At 42.7% G+C, this 23600-nt stretch overlaps 1 protein-coding gene across 1 annotated transcript; it reads right to left on the reverse strand.

The window, feature by feature from the left end:
- Nucleotides 1-5185: 5185 nt before the first annotated feature.
- On the reverse strand, nucleotides 5186-12413 carry LOC146486891 (uncharacterized). The gene is made up of 5 exons (XM_085089660.1): nucleotides 11960-12413; nucleotides 11553-11770; nucleotides 8459-11344; nucleotides 6897-8366; nucleotides 5186-5356 (listed from the first exon to the last, which is right to left on the reverse strand). Exons 1-5 carry the CDS (start codon nucleotides 12411-12413, stop codon nucleotides 5186-5188), a joined length of 5199 nt encoding a protein of 1732 aa, XP_084945786.1.
- Nucleotides 12414-23600: the final 11187 nt, after the last annotated feature.

Raw genomic sequence — 23600 nt, forward strand, 5'->3', positions numbered from 1 at the left:
TATGCCGACGACACCACTCTAATTTAAGCTAACGAGTTTACCACTACTAAAGCTTTTACCACTATTAACTTTTTTGAAAAGGCAACTGGTTTTCGCTTCAATGCAGAGAAGACCGAGGGCTTGTGGATAGGTTTTAGCAAGGGCAGACAGTCCGGCCCGGTGGACATCACTTGGGTTACCGACAAGCTTAAAATCCTTGGAGTGTATTTTGGTGTGACCGATCTAACTCATGCTAATTGGGATAATCGCATAACCAAACTAGAAAAAAAGCCTTAATATGTGGAAATTACGTACCCTTCCCTAAAGGGGAAATCCATGATTATTAATACGCTTGGTGCTTTGGGGCTCTGGTACACAGAAACAGTTTTGCCGATGCCAGACTTTGTCCACACAAGGGTCACTAAGGCCATTTTTTACTTTCTGTGGAACGATAAAACTGAGCAAGTGAAACGGGATACCTGTTACCTTTCTTTGGAGCTGGGTGGGCTTGCCGTCAGTAACCCAGCCGAAAAAGCGCCAGCTCTTCAACTGCGGTGGGTTCCCGGCATCAGTGATCCGACCTGTGTTTTGAAATGTTCTAAATCTTCACCACCTCATGACCTCCGTTGATCGAATTAACCACGATCTAACACTTTTACCCGATTATGGTGTGAAAACCTACTACGCGAAACTTGTTCACCCCCGCCCCATCCAGCTGCCTTGCACGGCTGCATGGGACCTGAGGCTAAAGTTGCTCCTGCCCTGGCCTAAGGTCTGGCCAGGAATCTATACAAATCAGGAAGCAGATATAGCGTGGCGTTGCTCACAGCACTGTGAAAACTCGCGCCTATTTACACTGTCGGCAACAGCTTCACGTGAGCGACGCTGTATGCGGGTGTGTTGAATCCCTTTCCAACGCCATATGCCAGTGTTCCTTCATACCGAGTTGAGTGAGTGTGTTGCTTGAGCGTGTGCGTCTTTTGGACGCTCGCCTTTATTGGTTGTACTGTCGTTGCTTGAGTGAGTGCGTCTTTTGGAAAGTCGCCTTAGTTGGTAGTACTGTCATTGCTTGAGTGAGGGTGTTTGTGTTTGTTGTTGCCTCTGGCGTCTTTTCTCTGGTTCTTTTGTCCTCTCTTGCTCTGTTTTTTGTTGGTCCTTTGTTTTGTTTGTAGGGAGCGGGGTTCGATCCCCCGGTGATGTTTGACGTGCTGGTGCACCTCGCGTTTAAGGTGAACCCTTCGTTCGTTTGGATTAGTCGGTATGTCTTGTTGGCATTGCACTCCCCACCAGGGGCCTTCCATTCACCTTAAACATAAAATACTTACCTGACGCTCTTGTCTGGCTGGAGGCTCTACTCTTTAGTGGAGAGGTCTTTAGAGATTTAGCTTGGGTAGTGGATTGCTTCCTCATGCTTTTTGGGCGTGGGAGTTGATGCTTATTGGCTGGTCACCAATCCAGTTTGGAGACCACGCGGATTTGACCTTAACTTTTGGATCTTCATTTTGGTGAGCGGTTTTCCTTTCTTTTTCTCATCTTTTTTTCTCTGGGGTGGTTGCCTTTTGGTTTTGCCTTTGTCGCCATGCTGCGTAGCGCCTTTAAGCGGACGGTGACGCTTTAATTTGAGTGATTCCCATCGTCAGTTTCTCGTGTTGATATTGTTAAGGTCATCAAAGATCGTTTTGTGTGATATACTATTCTGTATGTTCAATTCACCCCTGGTAATCGTGCTCAGGTTACCTTTGAACGTCCTGAGCAGAAAGAGTGTGAGCGGACTTGATGTTTGGCGTTCGGTGGATTTTCCTTACCCTTGTGGTAAGGTTTTTGCTGTTTTGCCGTTAATAATAATAATAATATTTCTTATATTGCGCAGTCTAACACGCAATAAAGATATGATCGAATGCGCATTACAAAATCTTAAAGTAATGAATGGCTAATCTAAATAATAACAACAATAATAGTTTACAATCTCCAGAAAAACAAAATTAAAATATGAGTTAATAAGAGAACTAATAAAAAGCTAATTTAAAAAGATATGTCTTTAGTAAAACTTTAAAATGCCGATCAGGTTATTTGGCCCGTTGTGTGCTCCTCGGGCGTTTTTTCTCTCGTTAGATTGCGGGCCTTGTTGGGGTGGTTCTTGCGCTGTTTTTTTTTTCTAGCCTCCTTCCCATTGGGTTAAGGACTATTGTTATTTGGGTGCCCTGTGTGCTTCCTGGGCCTTCTTTTCCTTGCTGAATTGCAGGCCTTGAGGAGGTGTTCCTGCGCTTTTTGTGGTCAAGTGTACCACATTTACTATCAGTTGTAGGTAGTTTAAGAACCACAAGTGTGAAAACTTATTTGGTGGTCAAGGTTCCGCCATTATTACTAGTGAGTGCTCAAGGTACCACAAGTGTAAGGTTGAAGTTACAATATTTTAAAGGAGTATTTAATTTAAGGAAAGCAAGAGTACTTAATTAAGATTTATCCCTGCTGGATATCACTATGTCCAACCAAAAATCTGGTGATCTCCACCAAAAATTTTCCCTCCTCTGCTACTAAGGAGGACATTGCTAAAAAATTCCACACGGAATTTCAAGACTGTTTTGTCACGTTTACATCTGCTGAGGCTAAAAAGGCGTTGACTAAAAATGAGTATATTGAGGTTGATGGCACTGTTTGCCCTGTTCTAAATTATGTCCCTGCCACTACTTTGGTCATGGTTCATTACTTCCTGGTGGAGGCTGACGGTAAACCCCTCTATGACGCTTTTAAGTCAGTATGGTCAGGTTGTTGGGTCTCGATTTCAGGTATGGACTCACCTCGACAAAATCCTTACTGGAACTCGGCTCTACAGTATGCATTTAACCTGCAATGTCCCTCCTTCCTTCCAGGTTAAGGGTCATCCTGTCAAAATTTGGTACAAGGGGGAGCCCCTAGCGTTTGATATTTGTGGTGGTGGCCATAAGGCCGCCCAGTGTGATCTACGAGACAAGTGTCGTCGCTGGAAATCCGAAGGCCAGTTTGGCAAGGATTGTCCTAAGCCGTGGGGCACCAGTGCTCCTGCCCCTCCTACAACTGGGTCCGATCCTACCCCAGCGGAAACTGGAGGCCGTAGTGAGCAGCGTCTCAGCCTCCTGTTGTTGCTGTGGATAGTGCGGTTGATAGATAGTTGCTGTGGATAGTGCCGGCTGCCCAGCTTGTCGATAATGGTGGTGACACTAGTGTTTTGAGTGGTAGTGGTCAGTCTGTTGACTTACGGGATAATCAATTGGATGAGCTACTCTGAGACTGTCTTCTAATGTGCCGGCTGTCGTTCCCTCTGGTAAAGATGCCGTTGTGATGACGGTAATGTTCAAACTCCCGTCTGCCAATCTGTCCCGCACGTTGTGTCCCCTGATGTTCCGGTCGTTACTGTTTTGAGAGAAGGCGACAGTTTGGCAAATGTTGATTTGGGTGAACCCCCCCCCCCCCCCTTTGAAGAGGTATTATCTGCGTCCGCTCCTGGGCCTACTGTATCTGATAGTGTTGTTTCGGGTACTCCGCCTTCATCATCCTCCCTGGTTAGTACTACGGTTTGCTCTCCTATTGTGGATGAGGGGGTTTTGTGAAACCGCTCCCTTCCCCTGCACGTAAGCAGTTTAAGGTGTCGGGGGCTGCTCTCGGGAGGAGTTGTTCAGCTTCTCCTATTGGGCGTAACTGTAGTCGTTCTCTGGTGGAACTTTCTGCGGATGATAGCTGTTCTGGTTTGTCATGTTCTTCTCGTTCATGATAGGTTTTAGTGTTTATTTTTCTCCCCTTCTGTGAATGGCTCTTTCCGTTGTTTCCCCTAACGCGAATGGTTTGCGTTCTGCGGATAAGCGGGCTGGGGTATTACAGAAGCTTCGGTCACTCCCTGTTACTGTAGATGTGGTTTTGTTACAAGAGACTCACTGCTCTTCTAAGGTTGAGTGCGAAGCATGGTTTCGTGGCTCTGTTTTTTTTTTTCCTGTGGGATCACTTGGTTCGGTTCGGTACAGTCCTGTGGGTCACTCATCTTACATCGACCATGCTTGACTGTTTCTCAGTCTTGGAGTGACTCAGAAGGTCGGTTTGTGATGGCTGAGTTTGCTTTTTGCGGCTTCTATTTCTGTTTGTTCTATTTATGCCCTCAATCAGAATCCCTTTCGGGACTCCTTTTTTGACGACCTCCGCGGTAAAATTGACCCAAGTATCCCGACCCTGCTGGCTGAGGATTTCAATGCTGTTTTTGATTGGCTGGTTGACCGTGTGGGATCCTCTCCCGAGGATACCTCCCGTGAAAGTTCTGTGGCCTTTCGTAGCCTGTTTGACCTCTGCTGTGTTGAGGACATTTGGCACTATCTTCATCCCTCTTTCTCTGGTTTCACCTGGGCTAGGTGGGATCACACGGGTGCCTCCCGCACCTATCTTTTCAGGGTCCTTTATGCCTGGGTCCCGCATGTCATTTCTTGCGACATTCTGGCGTGTCCTTTCTCTGATCATTGTGGTGTTCTTCTATCCTTGTCTGTCCCGGACGTCATTCCCTCAGGTCCTGGCCTCTGGAAGCTGAACGTCTCTGTGCTTGCTGAGGATGACTACTTTGCGCTCATTGCTGCCTTCTGGGCTTTATGGCGAAAGCGGGTCTCTCTTTTTCCATCGCTTGTCAAATGGTGGTGAAATCGCGTATCAAGGGGCTTACCATTAACTATTGTTGCAAATGTAATGCTGTCAAAAAACTGGAACATGACTTACTGTCTCGTTTGGCAACGATGGGTGGAGGAGGGCGAGACTTCGTCATCATTTTCGCCTTGAGAAGAAGCGTGCGTGTGTGACCCTGCTGCTTGTGATCAGCTTCTGTCTAACATCTCCTCCTGTCTGCCTCCGGATCAGAGGTCCAGCTATGAGGGTCCTATCTCTGTTAGTGAATGCCTCACTGCCCTCAAAGGTATGGCTCATGGCAAGGCCCCTGTTGTGATGGATTCCCTATGGAATTCTACCTGTGCTTTTGGTCAGTCCTTGGGCGATACCTCTCTTGTTGTCACCAGTGAAAGTATTCTTATTTTCAAAGTGAAAGGTTGATGCCATGACGTCCTTAATGCAAGTCACTTTGTGTTTTGCTGTCACCATTTTCAGGAACCTTGGTACACTTGTGTTTTGTGGAATTGAATTGAATTGAATTGAATTTTTTTCTGAGCCTTTGTTCAGCGCAATATCCACAAGGCCAGTAAACCTAAACGTGAACCTTCAAAATGTTTAATTCTTTATGGTTCTCTGTTGAGATTGACACACCAAATATCTTTTTATGAATTGCCTGGCCAGAAGTTTGTCCAGACTCTCTTGTGAGGTAAGAGGACAACTGTCTTAACATTTCCCATAGCATGGCTATGTTAGTCTCACATTTCTAAGTAATGAAATCAGAAGTCATGTTTAGTAGTTTTTCATTTATGACGTGTAATTTTAGCAAGCTAAGTTGAAAGCAAAAAACGTTTTCCCAGTTTTCTTAAACTCAATACACATTTTATCCTAACTGTACCTTCTACAGTTGATAGTTTGTACCCAGTTTATTTGTCATACCCAATCTCCTTGTATTGTTAAGTATTATTATCTGGTCCACTTTCTATAATAACTTTGTGGACAACAGTGTGGGTTTTACAAATGGGGGCGGGGGGGGGGGGGGGGGGGTACTTCTCAGAATTCTCTGCAGGAGTTGTCCACCCGGTTGCTCAAATCCTAATCCAATTTCAGACCAAAACATGCCATTTTCTACACACGTTTTCAGTCCTTGCCTCAAAAATCCGTAAGTCTTCTGGCCTTTGTTGTACCGCAATTAAGCTTTGAATCAATAACAAAGTCAAGAATAATCAAAAATCAGCTTGAATCATATATTTTAGATATTTTTCTTTCTCTACCATTCACTTCGAGCATCTCAAAGCTAGGTTTACACTAACAGTTGTATTCCAAGAACAATCAAATAGTCATCCTCTACGAACACTTTAATATTTTATTGTTTTTAACACCAGCTCCTTTTGTCCTTAAAGTACACACCAACATAAACAAGCACTACAATCAAGCCATAAGGTGACATCTCTTAAGAAAAAACTAACAACCTTATTCAGAATTCTGTTAACTACATCAACTATTTCTCTTTTTAATTTCAGAAGCATATTATTTTCATCATGTCGACTGATCAAAGGAAAGGTATATTCTCTATTTGTGACGATAAAATCCTTTCAAGAAAACTACTTCTATCACATTGAAACTACCACATGCTCTCAAATTAAGAAATCACTTAAACCAGTGTTGAAAAACATGTAATATTGCCTTGTGAAAATGCCACCTGTCCTTTGTTTATAGAGAGACCCACATGGATTGATTTAATGGTCGACAGGCTGCGAAGAATGAGGGGGCTAAGGTAAATTACAAAGGTAAATTTTCCTTTATTCTTTATCTGTTAAGAAATGTTTTAAGGTTTCTTTAAGTCTATTGATTCACTATAAAAGACGCAATCATTCCCTAGTATTAAAACAGCAGGTCTGAAACATAGGTCACAGCTACGCCGGGATCACAGGTTACAGTTACAACGCTAACCCTGAGCTGAACCCTAACCCTAATTAAGTTCCTGTTTGTGGCTTCCCCTACCTCTTTACCTCGGATTTTGCATTAGCCATAAAAAATTGAACTTTGATCCTTAGAGCTTCATCTTTTATAGTATTATTGGTGTACAGGCCCATTTTAACAACGAATGGAAAACACAACGTTTTGTTCAACGAATACTTCTTTTTTACTCTGATGCTGGTTACAGTTGTTTCTCGTCTATTTTTGAATCTAATTAAGTTCGTACAAAAGTCTCTTGGGAGGTTTAATTTCCCGCCCTGAACGCGTGATTTGGACGCGGGCTTGTACATCCTCCCCCCCCCGAATGGCGAACAGTCATTTCCAACTCTGTGAACTTCGGGAAATTGTTTGTCATTCTGGACTTTCTCGAATTGCTCGTTTCTTTGAACTTCATTGGTATCCCTGTGTTCTTCCAACAAATGCAACTTCTGCACCGGTCTGTTAATAGATCCTTTCTTGGTTTGTAGCCTCACAGTGCGAATCCTTCCATCTTTACCAGGAAAGGTTTCCATGACTCTACCGACCCTCCACTTTCCTCTGGGTATGTTGTCTTTGGAATTCAGAACGACGTCGTTTTCTTTCAGGGGGATTTCTTCCCTTGTCCACTTTTGGCGAACAGTCAATCCGGGCAAATATTCTTGTACCCAACGAGACCAAAAGTGATCCTGAAGGCGTTGCTGGTAGCGATAACGTTCCGAGAGCGATACTTCAGCTTTCTTGGGTGGGTTATCTGGTGGACTTCCTAGATCTCTTCCAATGGCAAGCAAAGCTGGGGTGATAATTCGTCCGTCTCTAACATCATCTCCGATATACGTGAGGGGATGCGAATTGATCGTGGCCTCTATATCCGTTAAGACTGTCATCATTTCTGTGTAAGTGAGGAAAGCTCTTCCCAACACTTTCCTAAGGGGTTCTTTGAGTTGACGGCATACTCTTTCCCACTGACCTCCACGATGACTGGCTCTTTCTGTGATAAACTTCCACCTTACACCTTGGTTGGCTAATTTATCTTCTACAACACTCGGGTCTATCTTCGTTAATTTCATTCTTTGAGAGGATGATTTAAAAACCTTTGCTGCCTTGTGGAATGTAGTCTGGTTGTCGGAATGAATCACCTGGGCCATTCCTCGTCGGTTGACCATACGACGAAAGGCTTGTAGAAAGTCCTCTGTTGTCATACTGTTTAACAACTCCAAATGGACCGCACGGGAATTTTCGCAGATGAAAATACACACATAGGCCTTTGAGGTAGATGACTCAGACCCTTTCGTAACTTTGAGGTAGAGCGGACCAGTGAAATCGACGCCAATGTGGGTAAATGGCGGTGCTATCTGTACTCTCTCTGCTGGCAATGGTGCCATCTTCTGCTGAACTGGCTTAGACTTCCAATGCTTGCAAGTGAGACATTTTCTCAAGACTCGTTTTACTTCTCGTCTTCCTTGGGTAAGCCAAAATTGTTGACCTAGAATTGCAAGAGTCGTCTCTGGTCCAGGGTGACTTGCTTTCACATGTACGTGCATGATCAGCTTCTCTATAACGGGATCCTTGTGTGGAATAATGATTTGATGCTTCTGCTCTTCCGGAATCTGAGCAAATTGAAGACGACCGCCCACCACTAGCAATTTCTTGGTTTCGTCTAACTGGGGATCGAGTTTAACTATGCAACTTCCCTCGGACACTTGTTTCTTGTTACACAGTACTTCAATTTCGGGAGGGAAGGCAACTCTTTGTCTGTTTCGCAACCACACGTATTCTGACTCCTTTATCTCCTGAGCAGACAGTTTTCCTTTCTTGGGCTGTCCATGTAATCGTAACCACTTGAGAATCCACGCAGTTATTCTTACCAAATGTTGCCAGGTTTCATATCTTGCTGCTAATTCGAGGGTACCTTTCTCAACAGATGGGAGGCAAACAAGACAACTTGCATGAAGTACTTCGTGTGCTTCTTTCCTGGCCTCAACAAGACACTCTGGAGCTGTCTGTCTACCGGTTCATGGACTGGCCAATGACTGTAAGATTGCTTTAGCCAGTTTGGACCATTCCACAATAATTCGTTTTCCTTAAGTTGAGTTGCTGAAATTCCTCTTGTTAGAAGGTCTGCAGGATTCTGATTTCCTGGGCAGAATCTCCACTGGTCTGGTGGAACTCTTTCTTGAATTTCTTGAACTCTGTTTCCTACAAAAACTTTCCACTTTGAACTTGGACCTTTTATCCACGAAAGCGCGATCTGGCTGTCTGACCAGGCATAAACTACGTCTGTCGTTAGTCGGAGAGCTTGCACGACGTAACTTAACAACTTGGCAGTTATGAATGCAGCAAGGAGTTCTAATCTTGGTAAAGTCACTCGTTTAGCTGGCGCAACTCTGGACTTGGCCATAACTAAGACAGAAATTCTCTTGCCTTCTTCGTCTTCAGCACAAAGGTAAACTGCTGATCCATAGGCCTTCTGACTGGCGTCGCCAAATCCATGGAGCTCCACTTTATCAACGGATGACAAACCACGCAGTAACCATATAGGAACTTTAATGTGACTCACGTCAGTCAATTCTTGCTTCCAAGTCTCCCATACCTCAGCGATATCAGGGTCCAGTGGCTGATCCCAGTCTAGCCCTCGAGCCCAAAGTTCCTGGAACAACAACTTTGGTGTCATCAGAAACGGAGCCACCAACCCCATAGGATCAAACGCTCTAGAGTAGAGGCTAATTAAACTTCTCTTTGTCTTGGGATCTACCTCGGTTAGGATACTGGAAAGGTTTGTGAACATCAAAACATCATCCTGTGTGTTCCATGACGTTCCTAGTGCCTTTAGGGAGTCTGACATCTTTTCTGGGCTGGTAGCTGGAATAAGTGTTGGTGCCCTCTCTTGCAAAGGAGTTGCTTCCATCACCTTCTGAGAATTTGAAGCCCACTTTGTTAACGGAAATCCTCCTTTTGAAAGGAGACTGCAAAGATCAACCTTTAGTCGAGCTGCACGGTCGTCGTCTGGAGCACCGGTGAGTATATCATCCACATACATGTTCTCTTTCACTTCTTTAGCAGCAATTGGATAATCTTTCTCGTGTTCTTCTACGTGTTTCTGCACTGTGGCTATGGATAGAGAGGGTGATGGCGTGTCACCAAATGTTACTCTGGTCATGCAATAAACATCTGGCGTTTGGTCGGCTTGAAAATTTCTCCACAGGAATCTGTGACTGTTCTGATCTTCTCGCTTCAATTTGATATGGAGAAACATCTTCTTGATGTCTGCCATGAGACCGATCCGATGGCATCTGAATCTGATCATAACATGTCCGAGGTCTAGCTGCAACTTCGGTCCTTTCAGAAGACATGAATTGAGAGAAACTCCATCAGCCGACTTGGCACTGCTGTCAAATACAACACGGCATTTGGTGGTGGTCCTCTCTTCCCGGAAAACCGCATGGTGGGGTAGATATCTAATCTTGTCTGCTTTTTCGTCTTCTTTGTCTATCGCTCGGGCGTGACCATCTTCGATGTATTGGTTCACGGCTTCACAATACATTCTCTTCTTCTCCGAATGCTTTGATAGGTTTCGTTCAATGGAGACGAGCCTCTGAATAGCTTGTTGGTAGTTATCAACTAGAGGTGGATGGTCTTTCTTCCATGGAAGTCCAACTTCATATCTATCACAGTCAAAGTTACAAGAACTGTTGAACCGATCAACTGCGTCTTTCTCTTCAACTGACATGACATCGTTTTCCTGGTCTATCACACTAATAGCGTCTAGTTCCCAGAATCGCTTTAATTGGTTGTTCGGATTTTCCACTCTGGTCACTGTCAACATGGCTGTCGTACTCTCAACTGACCTAGAACCAGGGATGGGACCAGACAGGAGCCAGCCCAGTCTTGACTTCGTTGCAATCGGTGTTCCTGGGCGGCCTCTTCTAATGTTTCCTTGGACTAACTTGTAGTATTGGTCGGCCCCAACTAATAAATCAACAGGAGCGGCTTCCCTTGGAAAGGTGTCCGCGAGCTTCAGGTTTCCAAGATGTGCACACTTCTTGACATCAACATCTACAGCTGTTAAGGGGGCACAAACGCTACTTAACGTCCAGGCATCAATGGAAACTGCTTTATCAACACTTGAATCAAGAGGTGCTAATGCGAACTTCACACGATTCATTCTCTTTCGTTGTTCTTGTCCCCCGAGTACCTTTATGTTCATAGTTGCGGGAGATCCTCGTGACTTCATCCTTAAATCTTCAGCAATGGTTTTTCTAAGAAATGTCTCTTGTGATCCACTATCCAGTAGGAGACGAACAGGACATTCCTTGTCTCCATAGATCAATCTTGCACAGGCGGTTGGCAGCAAATTCTGCTTATTTGCGGAAACAAAACCCGATAGGATTTGGACATCCCCTTCACTGGCGTTTAGCTTGTCTGAGGTGTGTAGGAGCTGGTGGTGTTTCCTCCCACATTCGTCAACAGGACATCGTGGTGCCTTGCAGGTTCTAGAATTGTGAGAGATGCTTCCTGCCTGCAAACAATTAAAGCATGTTGGGGCACCTTTGCGTTTCATCAGCATTTCCCATCTTTCTTCTGGTGTCTTATTCAATGCTGTTACACACTTGACCGTCTCATGATTCTTTCCACAAAATCCACACTTCAGTTTCTTGCAGTCAGAGGAGCCAACTAGGGCTTGCCTGGAAATGTACTCTTCATCATCCGGGAGCTTGGATCTTTTTTCTCTACCAAATCGTTTTCTCGGCTTTAGCTTGGGTGAACTGCTCTTTGTATCCTCATGAGACTCTTTGCACTAATAAACGTTTGCGTCCAAAACGCCCTTGTAAATCTTGCAATCCCTTTGGGTAGTTATCATTGGTGACTGAGTAGCCTTCAATGCACTTGTAAGCTCTGCCATACAAACATGATCTCAGATGGGTAAACTTCGGCACGTTGCTAAGCCTGTTATGCAAGTCAACAGATGCGACAAATGCATCGTAAAACGCAGACCATTCTAATACGTTTCCAGAAAACTTGGGCAGTTGTAATAACGGCAGCTTAACACCTGTGATATTCTCCGGGTATTCACTTGAAGATTGTTTCACTCCCTTTTCAGTCTTTTTAGCGATAAACTCCTCGGCTCTTCCGGAGATCCTTAATATTCCTGAGTGAAATTCGTCCCACTCTTTCAAAGTTTCTTCTATCAAGGAATCTTCTACGACGTTCGCCAAAATTTCCTCTACAGAACGTAAACAGTCAGTTTCATATTGACTCAACCTCTTTAATTGACTTTCCACTATCGAGGGAGCACTCTCTGCATGAAGCAATTTTTCCAATTCGCTGCACACTCCTTTAGCGTTTTTCTCCAGAAATCGCTATTTTCGCTTCTCCAAAACAAATTTTGACTCAGGAACAAATCGGTCCGAACGTGTTTCAATTCTTGTATCCTCATCGGAAGGCTTGTCGTGAGACCGCATGATTCGCTCAGTAGACTCTTTAATGGACTCCGTTAAAGAAATACGGAACTCCGAAAGCGACTCGTCCATGTATTCTCTCATTCGCGAAACGGCAATTTCCAACCTATCGATCCTTTGTTCAACGTCGACTGCTGATGAAGGAAACAGCGGTTCTTCGTCGGTTGACTGTGGACTTATAGCCCCACTTTTCTTTCGTGGCGTTGGCACAGGAGTTCCAGATAACGCTTTAAACTGTCCTTTGTAATGCTCCAAAAGTCGCCCTTTAAGACTTGCTTTCGTCCCATCCTGTGGTAATCCGAAGGTGTAACAGAAAGCTCTCAAATCCTCGATGGTCAGCTTGTTTACCAATTCCTCCGCCTCGCCGTAATTCTGTGGAACTAGTAACGTTTCCTCTGCTGTAGCCATACTCGTCTCGTTAGCTTCGTTCAGCGACCGAAAACTAAAATGAACCTCGCTCTGCTACCAAATGTACAGGCCCATTTTCACAACGAATGGAAAACACAACGTTTTGTTCAACGAATACTTCTTTTTTACTCTGATGCTGGTTACAGTTGTTTCTCGTCTATTTTTGAATCTAATTAAGTTCATACAAAAGTCTCTTGGGAGGTTTAATTTCCCGCCCTGAACGCGTGATTTGCACGCGGGCTTGTACAATTGCATTTTATGAGTTCTTTCGAGCCAAATATGTAGTTTTATAAAATTTATGGAAAGAATTTGATTTTTTTTGTGGTAAAAGTTGAAAATGTAGGGAAATCTACAATTTTTTTTCTAAACACCTTTAAATTGCTTAAAATCGGAAGATTTTTTGGATTTTGAGTTCATGAATCGAAACCTCGTTTTGAGGTAAATACCTTGGCTAAGCCTTGCAAAATAAAAACAAGTTGTTTTCAATTTTCAAAAATTTATGGTAGAGTTGCATGTTGAGTACAGGACACAAAGCCTAGATATCGAGATTCACCATTTTTTTAGGTAGTGTACCTTTTTTAAAAATTCGAATTTTTTATAGCTTAGGCTCTAAAAATTTACTTCAATAAAAAAGTGATAGGGCCACATCTCTTTTAAGTTTGGTGTGATTTGATTGAAATGGGCATGATTTAGAGCCGTTTTTCTTAAAAGTCACTCGTTGCAGATAAGGTAGGGAAATCCACAGTCAGAAAAAAAGTTGTTTTTGACCCCCTTAATTTTTTTTCAACTCAAAATTAAAGAATAATCATTGTAACCGTATTTGTACTTTATATTTCACACATCATTGCTTAACCTCTAATCTTTTTTTTTAGTTATTTTCGTTTAAGTGTCAAAAACGTAGGGGAATCCACAAAATTTTGGTGTTTTGTTCAAAGAAGCATAATTACGTCACATTTTAACCAAACAAGTTGCTCTTTTCAGGCGTTAATTACCTGATGTAGTTTAATATTTCTGGTCAGTGGCATACTTTGTAACTTAGAGGTCGCTGAGATATTCATGCTTAAATTTGCCAAGGTCTTTTCCTGCACGTTGTAATCAAAAGTTGTAGACATACATAACTAAATACTTTCATTCGCCTTTTAAAAACTTGAGTTGTTAATATATCATTTATAATTATATAAGCTACCTACCTGTATATACATACATGACGTGGCATACACGGGAAGACTTCAGAGGTGAGTAGACACGTTTTTTTGTCTCTGCATTTTACACTTTTTCACGCTTACAAAGCTGTGTAGAAGCAATTGAACTATCAGGAGGTTCTTCTAAGATCCTCCTGCCCTCGACGAGTATGTTTTTATGCCGCAAAATCGCTTTGCTTCTACACAGTGAGTGTGAGATATTAACGTTGCTAATAAGGTTAACGCGTTTTTTCAAAATTTGATAAGGTTTTTTGCATGATATATGTAGTTTGGAGCATGATGTTGCAAATGAATCAAGTTTTGTCAAAAAACGTGAAATCTGTGCTGAGTTTTAATGTAAATTAATTCAAATCTTCAACAGCAAATAACTTTGCAATTGCGATGACTTAAAAAACACAGTTTATTGCAGACAATAGGCCTCCATGCCTTGTTGATGCACATAAAATTTTACACAAATCCGTTAAATCGCCACAAAGTTATTAGCGGTTGAATTTTTTTCCACTATGGGGGACGCAAAATCCAGTTATCACGAAAACGAGGTTACGCTTTAACTCCTAATAACTTTCCAAGGATTTAATATTATTACGCCAAAATTACAGGGTATTTTCTATGGGATGAAAGCTACCTACTGACAATGTGAAGTTTCTTACATTAGCACGAAAACGAGGCTACCGCCTCAACATCCAATAACTTTTTAAGGATTTGATATCATTACGCGTAACTTACAAGGTATTTTCCATACAATAAGAACTACTTACTAGCAAAGTGTAGCTTCCTACTTGACCATTTTTTCCAATATTGCGGAAACAAAAGTCCAGTTATCACGAAAACGAAACTACCACTTAAACATCTTATAACTGACGCTGAGCTACGTGACGCTTTTCTGACGAAAACATCTCCTATACATCGCCAGTGAGGTCAATAGCGAGACTTCATCCCTAACAGTACAGCGCTAGCTAACTTTCCTCACAGTGTACGATGTGCCCTATGAACTCTGTGACTCTGCCATCATCCACCGACTATCGCCCTATTGCGATGTCCCCTGGCATCGTTGCGGAACCTACAAAGATGCCTCAGCAGTCAAAGTCTTGGCCCTCGAAGTCTGCTCCTTGGAGGCAATGATGGCGTCTGTGTCTGCTTTCCTTCTCCCTTGCCTGATGGCTTTGTCGGTCCTTTCTATTAATTGTAATGGTCTTCGTGACCCTCAGAAAAAATCTGGTTTCTTGCAGTGGTTGCGTGGTTTTCGATGTACTGTTGATGTGGTTTTTGTTCAGGAGGCGCATTGTGTTTCGTCTGGTGAATGTAAGTCTTGGTTTCGTTCTTCTGGCCTGTCTTCTGTTGTGTCCCCTGGCTCAAATAAGTCCTGTGGTTGTATTGTCCTTTTTCGTCCTGTGCTGTCTTTTGTTAAGTCTTGGACTGACTCTGATGTTCGTTTTTTACAGTGTGAGTTTCAGTTCCGTGACAAATCGTTTGGTGTTGTTTCTCTGTATGCTCCAAATCGTAACCTAAAAGTCCCCTAGAGGCTTGTGTCTTAGCTACTTGCATGGGTGTCTCTGGCACTAAAAATATCTTCTATTTTCCATTAAAGGGGGTTGGAATCTCTGTCATAGCAATGCAGCCTTCTGAGCATTCTGAGTTAAAAATGGTTTTACTGGTTTTTAATGTGAGCTAATGAAATGTTTTATATCTTTGAACTAAAAATGGTACTTGTAGCAGTTGAACACAAAGTAAAACAGTTAAGTTGCTGTTAATATCAAACATATAGCTTTGATGAATCAATAATTGACTGCTTTTCATTTCTTTTGATTACTACCATTTTCAAATGTGACCATTCAAACAGCCACGAACACTTCCAGGATTGAGCCTGGTAAAGTAACATTTATATAAAAGAAAAACGTCATATTAGAGCAGCTCTCCAAAAAGTCTTCATTAACAAACACCTAATAGTTGCTTATAATCGTCACTTAACAAAGTCACTAGCAAATGGAAGATGTTATCAATGGTCTTCAACAAAAATCAAGTTCACTGGCTGGCCATTTTTGTCTTCTGTGTTCTCTCTTTTATCTTGCTCCTACTGTCTGATTCTTGATTTCCTCTGAAGTGAGCATTTACCAGATTATGAAAACAGAATTGGGTCTGTATTCCAATTAACTAGCAACAGTTTAATTTAAAATGCAAGTTCTAATTTAATCACGATTTTATTTAAAGGGACACAGTCAGCTGGTGTACAGGTATATTAGATACCATTTCTTAGCTGATTTGCATATTACACTTCATCATAAGTCTAGCGCTGAGAAGTGCATTCAATTAAAAATCTAAACAAACCTTGTCAAGTCGAAGTATTTGCCAGTTGAAATTATTACTGTATAGTGATTTTAGACCCAATGTCATATTAGAACACTGATTTTCTTGATGCCATGGAGAATTTACTGATGGAGTTATCCACAGAAAGTCAAAGGTCAACGAATACCTCTGTAGTCGAAGAATCATGTAATTGTTTATTTTGGTATGTGGTCGTGACAAATTATTTTCTACGTTTCACTGTGTTTGCATGAGAGGCAAATTGAGTTCAAATATTAGTAAATATCTCAATTTTAAAGCGTAGCGAATTGACTGATTTTTTTTAAGTGTAGCGTAACAACCAGTAAGCTATATTTCTACTTTCAATGATATATTTTGCTTTATAATTTTGTTTCTACAACTTCTGCACTATTTAAATTTAGGAACCAAAGCCATGTAATGTTTTGCCTAAGATCAAGTGTAGTATCTGTTCTTCCGGTCACACTTTCGGCAGCTGCGCCGAAAGTGTGACAAATTTCCTTATTCTGTAGCCTTGATCCCCGGTTTTTTTGCCGTTTGGTTTTGTTTTAGTCGTGGCTTCCATTGGAATACTTTATTGGCTGGCCTGTTTTGTTAGCTGGATTTTGTGGCTGTCGAGGACTCTATGGAGGTGGACGCCATGTCCATTGTAAATGCTCTACCAGATTTCAGCGCCCAAATTGTCGCTGTCGTCCAGAGTTCAGGGGAAAGTGTTTCGACATTACCCTCTGATCTGTGGATTCGGCGACACAACTGGCCACCGCCGGTTTTGATTACCTCAACGAAGTCAAACGTTTGCGGCTCTTGGGAGCCCGGACCATTCATGTGTCTGTATTTATTTCTGTGGAATTTCTCGAAAAGGACCTGGTGTCCTTTCTAAAGCAGTATATGGTCAACTGAAGACCGCAAACCTTCGCTTCCTGTACTACACTTAGGAGGGATATGCCCATATCGAACGTGATATTCGCGTCGCAGAAATTGTATCACTCCACCGAGATCTTCCACGCAAGCTGGTCACACAGGGTCTCGAAATATTTTTTAAATATTTGGGACAGCCTGTGTCATGCTACTGTTGTGGGTCCAACGACCACGTTGTAAAAGACTGTCCCCGCCAATACTGCGTGCGGCCACGAGAGGCATGTGCGCCGGAATCCGTGGGAGAAACAGAGGCTGCACAGACCACCCCCCCCCCCCACCCCTGATCAAACCGCCATGGATGCAGAAACATCGCCGACCCCTAAACCCAATACACCACCTACGTCTTCCAATTCTCCAGATACTCAAGCGACCCAAGCAACATCATCGGCTAGCTATGCAGAAGCAGCTCACACTACCCAGGAGCTCTTTACTGACCCTTTGACTGAACCCTCGAGTAAGCGTGCCCCCTCGTCCCCGGCTAAAGGCGATCGGCCCGTGGCGCAAAAATCGATGCAACCTCCGCCCGCTCCACCATTGCCTCAACACGCGGAAAACCTCTTTCTCACTTGCCTTATCAAAGCGCTGACCAAATCTGGCCTGTCATGCACCTGTCTCATGATGAAGGTCAATGGGGACGTGTTCTACAACTTTTGCGCTCTCCACCTCCAGCACACCTACAGGAATCTCAAGCAAATGGATGGCCGCGCGGCCATTATGCGTCAACTCAGTAGTCCAGAAAAGGAACGTTGGAGTTAACTTGATGGAACTGTCCGTCAGAACGCGGTCTCTTTAGCAACCATTCATGTTAATGGTATCGCTGAAGAACCAAAGCGGGCAAAGTCTTTCATTCCTTACTTTCCAGTAATTTTGAAATTTTTCTTTTGCAATAAACACATCTTTCAAGTGATGTGTAAGGTAAGGAATGGGAAAGGGAATGGGGGAGTGAGGCTGCATGGTCTCCTGGCTCCAATAGATTGGCGGGTGTAGCGGTTCTCTTCCATCCGGAAAGCACCGCTAAACTCGCTGATTTTCGGACCAATCTCTATGGTAGAGTGGTGACCGTTAAAATCAATCTTGAAGGAAAGACCCTTCAAATTATTAATGTTTAGTCAGCGAACAACCACTTGGACCGAAAAGAATTTTTCGATTCCTTGTGGCGTTTTTTCGTTTCGTAATATTGAGCCTATTGTTGCAGGCGATTTTAATTGCATGCCGGATGTCGCGCTGGACAGAGGCGATGACAGGTTTGGAAACAAAGCTGTTGCGCAACTCCATTCGTTTACAAACTCCCTTTTACTGTATTACTCACCCGTCCGGGCATTTATTTACTTGGTTTAACGGCCCCCACTCTCTTGGTTGCCGGTTGGATCCTTTTTATACCCCTCGAGCTTGGAGATCGCTTGTGTTTGCCCATGCGTGCACGACTTTCGCGTACTGGGATCACCATATGGTTAGCCTAAAATTATCACTCGCAAATTCTAATCTGAGAGGACACGGCTTATGGAAATTCAAGTCATCCAGGTAAAGAATCGAGAAATAGTCGCCCACTGGTTTGAAATTCAAGTTAAGCTAAGTACTACAACATTTACATGTTTGAAATGTCAAACATGTAAATGTTGCAACACAAGCTGTTGCAAACAGCAACTGAGGAATGTGCAAGTCAAATCGGCGTGCAAGGAATCCAAACTTGACTGGAAAATTTGGTGTTGTGGTGGTTAGCATGTCTGGCTTTCGAGCGGAAGGCCGGTGGTTCAAGGCTGGTCTCTGCACCCATCCAGGGAGGAGCAATACTACTCTAGTCACTTCATGCTTAGTAACTGGTTTGAAATTCAAGTTAAGCTAAGTACTACAACATTTACATGTTTGAAATGTCTTGACAGACGTTACCTGCAGGGGTACACAATGAAATCATTAGTTAAAATAATACAACAACAGGAAAGGAAGATGGTATTCACATTCATTTCTGATCAATCACATTAAAACCCAGGTACATGTACTCACCCTGCATTTCTTTTCTGAAATCAGAGGCAATGTTTTTACAAAAGCACTTGTGGATGATCCTGGTATATTCTTTTGCATGTCCCATTTACAATGTCCCAAAAGTGAAACACAGCATGGTCCAAAAAATATGAGGCATTGGTGGGACGCCCTGGCCAATAACCTAATTGGACAAGTGACACTTCACTTGCAGTATTACAAGAGGCACACAGCAACTGAGGAACGTGCAAGTCAAATCGGCCTGCAAGGAATCAAAACTGGATTGGAAAATTTGGTGTTGTGGTGGTTAGCAAGTCTGGCTTTCGAGCGGAAGGTCAGTGGTTCAAGGCTGGTCTCTGCACCCATCCAGGGAGGAGCAATACTACTCTAGTCACTTCATGCTTAGTAACTGGAGTAAAGCACTGGGCGATGGGCAATTAGGCTCCCTAATCCATGATAAGGCTTCCTGGCAAATGGCATCACAGGCAAGATTGGATCTGAAGCCCTCTAAACTCAAGGCGTGTCTGCCTGGTTTGCCAAGTCATCCTTCTTATTGGATTTGCTTTAATTAGCTTTTCAGCTTCCTCAAATGCCTCTTGTAATATGGAATCTGCTAAAAAATTAGCAATTTTTATGATTTCCCATTAAATTTCAGATTAAGCTTTGCAGTCCTAAAGCTTTATTTTGCATAATTTATCCATGGCCATGAATCAGAGCACTGTTCATCAACTTTGATGATAAACTTTTGTTTACCATTACTTACCGCTTTCTTTGTTATTATATTCAAAGTGGAATTCGTGAGGATTGTCAACATGGGAGCCTACTGTATTTTCAGAAGAACGTTCACTGCAGGTGACGCTAGTGCTGGAACCAACTACAACAACAGGCAATAAAATTCGTCTAAATGGAATCATAACATTAGATATTCAAAATGACGAGTCAGTAAATAATCCATGAATAATCAGAGCAAATGCACTCACCATTTGAGGTGAACACATCATATCTAATTTCCACTTGATGCTTTTTAGCCTTTTTCTTCGTGCCACCACCTCCTTTAGCTTGTGACTCTAAACGGGTAATAGCCTTTTCGACTTCCTCAGTGACAGCTTTTAATTTGTCTTCAATTTGTCTCATGGTAACCGCAATTTTGATACCTAGCCGGCCCTGCATTCACTTCCAGTCCTCTTGCTAAGCAATCTCTTCTGAGCCATCTATTATTGTATACCTTCTACATTAATTGGCTTGAATTACCATTATCATTACCAATTACCATTGTCTATATTATTTAGCGGGAGATTGGGTTGCTCAAGGCTAGGGAACAAGAACCACCCTTTCTCCCGCAAACTTGTTCGCCATCGCTTCCCTGCCTTTTGGCTAAGATCAAGAGGCCGTGTAACCTTGTTTGTTTTTTTTGTATAGGCAAGTCCTAAGTACCCGCCAGGGGGGGGGGGGGGGGGGGGGAGAACGGCAAAGCCTATTCCCCCCTAGTCTTTTCTTCTCGAAAACGTATTTCTGATTTCTGATTTCCTACCCTTGTGGTATGGAGAATTCTGTCTCTGATCCGCTTGGCGGACGTTAATGTAGAATTACCTGCACAACCCCTGTTTGCTGATTTTGTTAGCCGCACTCATTGTGGCCGTGAATCCTCTGATACGTCGATGGAACTTGGTGGCGATACTCATTTTCACCGGTACGAAAACCGCCTTGGTGATGAAGACAAGGAGAATATGCATCCCTTCAACCTGTTACCTGAGCAACCCTGCATGGCCCATTTTAACCTACCAAACAAGGAACTGCCCACTTCTGCAGTGTTCGACGACCTTAAGAACTGTGGCATCCATGTTGCTGGTGTACACTGCTTGCAGCATACCCCGAATGGCTCTGTGACTATTACCTTTTCTTCCGCGGATTATCGCTCCTTGTTCCTTAAGAAGTCGTCTTACCTCCGGAAATTTTTTTCTTCTACTTGTTCTGGTCTTTCTGCTGCTGGACAGCGCCCTTAAACACCGTCCTAGTCGCTATGGCAACGTACAAAATATTCGCCGTTGTGGCCTCCAGGGCTACAAGGGTATCCAGAACGGTACTAGAGTGGTCAAGATGGAACTTCAACAATTCATCCCCTCTTTCTTACGTTTTGACCGCCGACTTGCATGTGTCAAGCATGATGGTCAGGCCCAAACCTCCCGGAAGTGTCACCCACCTGACCATGTTGCCTGCACCTGCCCCAACGTAGTGTGATTCAACTGTGACCAGCTGGGACACACCTTTCGTGACTGCACCGAACCCACTAAGTGTAGCATTTGCAAGGAGGATGGTCACTATGCCCTGGACTGTCCACTCTCCTGGTGGCATCCCCCTTCTTCCCACCGTGATGAGGCAGCCCAGGATCGAACTGATGCTGCCCCCAAGGCTCGTGAGGATGTTAACACCGCCGCTGACAACCATGCAATGCCATGCAATCCGTTAAATAGTCGGTTGCCTTTCAAATTTCAAAACAGCTCAGGGCAATCAGTAAAAAATTACGACGCCTCACTTAGGCCGTTAAGTAAGACAGTTGAAATGACATAGGAGATTCTGCAAGGTAAAATCTTGCGCTATCTTGTAGCTCAAGTTACTTGAGCTCAATATTATTTTCGGCAACAAATACTTTTATCAGACTTACCAAATATTATTGCGGTTAAGATCGTGGACACTCCTCAAAATAGAATCGTTGGGCTCCCCAGGATACAGGTACTGATTAATTATAGAAAACAAAAAGCAACCTACAACGGCAAAAGGCACGTAGGGCTCAGCCAAATGGTACCATCATGGCGTCGAAATGTTAGGAAATAGGTCACATGTTGCTCATTTGCAAAATTCTCGTCCCTAGCCTCCTAAGGGTATTTTATATCCCCTTTCTCCCTAAGGCCTATTTCGTTGTTTGCCTTCTGAGCTCCTGAAGAGACAAGGCATTGAACTTTTTGCTTTTAATGTAGTTGTTTATTGTTTTAAATAGCATAGATGAGCTCATCTTTTTAGGTATCAAAATTATCAAACTAATGTTAGATAAGAATGCTTGGTACATCATTGTTGCAGCTTACACCAGAAGAAACACTGGAAATAAGGGGAGCCATCCAGGCAACCAAAGTGCATGAAAAAGTGCAAGAACTTGTGGAGAAAGAATACAAATTAATGGAAATGGAGGCGAGAATCAAAAAGCAACAACTCATACTCATCAAAAAAGCAAAAAAGTGAAAAAAATCTACAATGGAGGCCAAGCGGGTAGCTGCCTAGCTCTGATTAATGGCTGGTCAGCTAGACCGCTTGGCTGATCAAATTATAGAGTCATCGAAATAAGGAACAATGTTATGTATAATTTTTATAAAAAAAAACCCAGAACTTGTAGTAATTTTCAGCAAAAATCACAACTTGCACTAAGGAGCAGAAAGCAATATTTATTAACAATGACAGTTGTAAATCACATGTATTGTTCTCATTTTTTATTTGCTTTCATTAGTTAGTCAGCTACCTCTTCCCTGCCTTATCTTTGGGGGATTTTCCATTCATTTTTCTTTGATAAATCTAAAAATTTTAACCAAAACGTATAATTTTTATTAACATAAATTTGGCCTTAAAAGTGTCATTGGGCCGTAATAATATGAGACTTAGGTCCTGTTGATGCGGCTTGAACATAATTCCCCGCTTCCCCTTCTTGCTCTTTCAAAGCTGATATCAAATCAGAATAATATGAACGCTCAGATGGGGCTTCTTGGTTGTCACAATGGTCGCTTGTTGGTACCAGAAAGCCTGCATCATAAAGAATATAAAAGTCATTAGGAATTTGCCAGTTAATTTTCTAAGTAGTTTTCTTTTTAATCTCTTAATAAAATAAAATAAAACGGTTAACCAACAAGTAATAAATTAAAATATTTAATCCCTAAAAATTTATTAAAATCGATAACTATTTAAAATATTTAGTGCCTAAAAATCTGATTTAAACCGTAATAGTAGTACATGGTGGCCCTTGTGATATAACATAAACCTTATTTGCCCACTTCCCCTCCCTACTATTACACAATTGATATAAAATAAGAAAAATTTGAATACACAGAGAAAAGGCCAGGATCTGTTTTTCATAGTGCAAGAGGGGCTTCTATCTTGGTACAGGGTTGTTCAGTGGACCAAATAATCGTTTGCGCTTCGGGTTTGTTCAGTTTTTGCTCCACTGGTCTAATGCACAAGCAAGATAGAAGAGCAGGAAGAGAAGCTAAGTACAAGAAGGAGCTGCATAATTAGACAGCTGATGCTAAACATGATTACAATGACCGGCAGTGGATAAGTGGACAATGGATTTTTAAATGCGTACGTAAAAGCCGTGTTACCATTATTAATAAATATATAAATTCTATTTCGTTTATTCCTGCTTTCTGCCTGCCCTAACATGGTCCTCGCCCCCATAAAACCCTCTCCCCTCTCCTCCTACTTGTCCCAAGAAAATAAAACTAAATGCACTCCTTCTATAGTTTTTCTTACAACTAAGGTCTACTGTCACTGAACTGGTGTGTGTTTATTGAACTGATGATGTGTTAATTGGACTTTGAATTCTTCATTGACCCCGAAACCCCAACCCCCGCCCCTTATAGCTATCTGGCAAATGAGGTCTACTGTCAATGAACTTATGTGCGATTTTTGAACTGTTTGTGTGGTTATTGAACTCATGTGATAAAATTTGAGAAAAAACTATAACAGTATTAAGGTCTACTGTCACTGAACAGATGTGTGGTTTTTGAAC

This window comes from Pavona decussata, unplaced genomic scaffold, assembly GCF_977016875.1.
Source record: "Pavona decussata unplaced genomic scaffold, jaPavDecu1.1 SCAFFOLD_19, whole genome shotgun sequence".
Lineage (NCBI taxonomy): Eukaryota > Metazoa > Cnidaria > Anthozoa > Scleractinia > Agariciidae > Pavona > Pavona decussata.

Bases quoted from the DNA above. Each gene is read 5' to 3' on its own strand.
- LOC146486891 (XM_085089660.1), bottom strand. From the start codon at position 12,413: ATGGCTACAGCAGAGGAAACGTTACTAGTTCCACAGAATTACGGCGAG. The intron at 11,771-11,959 runs GTTCGGACCGAT...TACGTTCTGTAG, and splicing joins GGATACAAGAATTGAAACAC to AGGAAATTTTGGCGAACGTC. The intron at 11,345-11,552 runs GTATTAGAATGG...AACGTTTATTAG, and splicing joins TGCCCAAGTTTTCTGGAAAC to TGCAAAGAGTCTCATGAGGA.